Source organism: Rosa chinensis, chromosome 7 (genome assembly GCF_002994745.2).
Source record: "Rosa chinensis cultivar Old Blush chromosome 7, RchiOBHm-V2, whole genome shotgun sequence".
NCBI classification, from domain to species: Eukaryota; Viridiplantae; Streptophyta; class Magnoliopsida; order Rosales; family Rosaceae; genus Rosa; species Rosa chinensis.
This window is the reverse complement of record NC_037094.1, coordinates 10,977,629-10,980,978: the sequence shown is the minus strand read 5'-3', so window position 1 is coordinate 10,980,978 and position 3,350 is coordinate 10,977,629. Positions and strand designations below refer to the sequence as shown.

General features: G+C 42.8%; 1 protein-coding gene across 1 annotated transcript; it reads right to left on the bottom strand.

The window, feature by feature from the left end:
• Positions 1–1,005: 1,005 nt before the first annotated feature.
• LOC112178916 (pentatricopeptide repeat-containing protein At3g48250, chloroplastic) lies at positions 1,006–3,085 on the bottom strand. The gene has a single exon (XM_024317188.2). It carries the CDS (start codon positions 3,021–3,023, stop codon positions 1,137–1,139), a length of 1,887 nt encoding a protein of 628 aa, XP_024172956.1. The 5' UTR covers positions 3,024–3,085; the 3' UTR covers positions 1,006–1,136.
• Positions 3,086–3,350: the final 265 nt, after the last annotated feature.

Sequence of the window (3,350 nt, the reverse complement as noted above, 5' to 3'; positions counted from 1 at the left end):
AAATTTTGACGTGGACGCCATAGCAATGATCTTGTTCTCCATTTCTTCACCGATTCCGGGAAGCAAATCGACGGTGAAATCCCAACATTCATGTGTACTTTTAAATTCAACAATCCGCTCCATTTCTTTCACCGATCTCGAACCAAACAATTCCAAAGCAAGAAGTAGAACAATCTGTCCCGGTTTGATCTCCGAAAACTGTCCTTCATCGCGCACCTGAAGCGCGGCCGGTGCAGGAGGTCGGAAATCGATAAGGGCAATCAGGGGTTACCGCCGCTGAGGCTGGTTGACTGGTTCTAGACTTCTAGTGAAAGGAGCTGATGTAGTGACCAGTTGGGTTTTATGTAATGGATCGGGTTGAGTCAAATGGTCGGCTAAGCCAATTCTTGTTTTGGGTCTATGTCTCACGTTTAATGTTGATTCACAATGATGTTCACCTGGTAACTGACCAATGAAATAATGCTCAATCACCTGTGAATGTAGATATAGTAGTTCACGTTCATGAGAGCTTGGTCTAGAGCATCAGTGGCGACACGGCTCTCATCTCTCGTGTAAAATCCAATAGTTAATCAGAGAAACAGGGCTCTCCTCTCTCGTGTAAAATCTAATAGTTAATCAGTAATGTTTTTTAATCATATGAAGCCAACAGTTGAGATTTGAGGAGCATCGAAGCTTCCATAGTTCATGGCTAGTCAGTAACTTTGTTTACCCGGAAGTACGCAACTTTTGCCAACAGATAGTGAGCGGTAGAACTTTACTGGTATATCACCAACTTTTAAATCAAGGTTCTTCTAGTTACCATCCTCATAACTCCATTCTCAAATCAATTTTCTTTAGCACCACATACTTTACTATATCTCTCTTGGTAGTTGGTACTCTAATTTTCATTACTTTCATACATCAATGATCTTTGTAGTATTACATTATCTCTGTATCTTATCAATGCCTTGCTAATAAAACTTGGTATTGGAAAAAAAAAAAACTAAATGAACTAGCAGTCCGAAATAAACAAAAGAGGGAGAGATTGTTTTCCATAAATTCCAGATCTCATGAAACTATTGGTACAAATTTCAAGCAGCAGCAATAGTCTTATGTGCAGAACCACAAAGTTTCTCATGCAACTACTGGTGCAAACTTTAACCAATAGCAGTAGTCTTGCTTCTTTCTGTAGAACCAAAAAGTTTCCGAACTTCACCAAGTTTTCGGATATGATGGGGGCATTTATAAAGCAGATCCTTGGCCTCAGAGTGTCTACCTTCTTTAAAGAATGATTTGAAAACGTGGACATAAGCTGCAGAGGATGGATATTCCTTCACAGACAATGCCTTGAAAAATTCTGAAGCATCCTCCACAGAACCAAACTTTGATATGTATCGGACAAAAGGCTCCGGATAAGGCGGGTAGCTCTGCTTCTTCATTAAGTGAAGAAGCTCCATTGCTTCCTCGAGTTTTCTAGCTCCCAGTAGGTTGTCGATAAGATTTTTGAACGTGGCTTGCCAAGGTCTTACACGAGCTGTATTCAACATTTCAATAAGCAGTTTGTATGCACCATCTACCTTCGTCTGCTTAATGAATCCATTTATCAAGACATCTAGAAGATCCGCATCCGCTTCACCTTCTTTTTCCATCATCTTTGCAAAACAAATCAGCGCCTTGTCAATTTCATTAGCAGCACAATGGCCTTGAATCAAAATCGTCCAAGTCTTTAAATCAGGAACACATCCATTTTCTTCCATATCATCCAGCACTTTACAGGCTTCTTCGAGTTTCTTGGCCTTGCAAAGTCCAAAGACCACTTGGCTATATGTAATGTTGTCTGGCTCAAACCCCGCGTTTCTCATAACCTTCAAAATATTCTCTGCTTCATCAAATCTACCTGCACTCGTCAAAGACCTGTGAATCCCATCATAGACAGCCTTAGATAGTGTACCCCCTGCAGACTCAAATTTCTTTGCAACTCTAAACACCAAATCCAAATCCGGCTTCCCACTTGCTGCGATGCTCCTTAAAAGCATGCTGCAATCCTGAACAGAAGGCTTATAAGGGCCATCCATCATGAGTTCATAAAGCTTCACTGCATCCTCTATCATCTTGCTCTTCTGAAACTGCCTCGAAACCTTAATGTAGGTATCTAAATCCAGCTCCTGACCCGCAGCCTTCATTTCCTCTATCAAACTCCAAAACTCCCCAATTGAATTAGCCTGTCCAAGAACCCTTGCAATTCCATTGTATGTAATACTATTGTGCTCATAACCAGGACACTGGCTCACCCAATGGAAAAACCCCAAGGCTTTCGATGGGCAAACTCTAAGATCCCTCAATACCCTTACGACAAAATTATCAGATAACACAATGTTGAGCTCCCCCAATTCTTTCTCAACCTTATCACTCCACTCTGACCCCAAAACAACATCCAGCACCTTCTTCACAACCTCATCACCAGCATTATCTTGAATCATCCTCTCATAAAAATGCTTGAACGCCGCAACGTCGGCATCCATCTTCCCAGTTCTAAGCTGTTCCGATATCGCCAAATACGTCTGCACATCAATGTAAAACCCTTCCTCCTTCATTCTCGTCAGAGTGGCCCAAAACTGTCTCATTGTATCCTTATGCACTAAAACCCTAAGCATTAAGCTAAAAATAGAAGAGCTTGGCCTAAACCCATTTTTCTCACAGACCCAACTGAAGAAACTGGAAGCCTTTGGTGGGTCTTTATCCAGTTTCTTCAAAACATAGATAACCACATCGTGGGTCAGTGATGGGTGTGACTCGGACAACTCGGCCTCTAACTCAGCTGACCACTGATTGGCCAGAACGAGTTGCAGAACCGAGTTGGGTGTTGAGGAAAAGGAGAGGCTTTGATGGGTATTGAGGAAATGAGAACTGTGAGATTGATTTGAAAGTAAATGAGGGAAGTGAGTCACCTGAGAACAAAGAGGCCGAGTTGTGGAGTGGACCCGACTCAGTACTAGCGAGTTGGCGACTCGGAGAGATGTGAGGACCGCCTTTGCTCGATTCATGGCTGCTGAGGTTCAGAGATTAGGGTTTAAGCCATTTTGGTTCATTGATATGATTTGGGGGATTTCGAGGGTTTAAGGGTAGGGGATGAAGACGTTGGGTTTCGGGTTTAGAGCGGGTTTGGGCTTTTAAATGTCGACCCGAATGTAACGTAATTGGGTTCAAGCCCATGTGGTGGAGAAATACCAGAAATGAAGGCCCTATAGAAGTGGGGCCCATCTTGGTTGGCTTACACGCGAAGTTGTGGTGCGCCCGTTATAAAAGTGAACAGAAAAGGCAGCCTTCACTAGAACGGGCGTGCTAGGCACTTTTACACGTGTCTGAAAAAT

Coding starts and splice junctions, on each gene's coding strand:
- LOC112178916 (XM_024317188.2), bottom strand. CDS start 3,023: ATGAATCGAGCAAAGGCGGTCCTCACATCTCTCCGAGTCGCCAACTCG.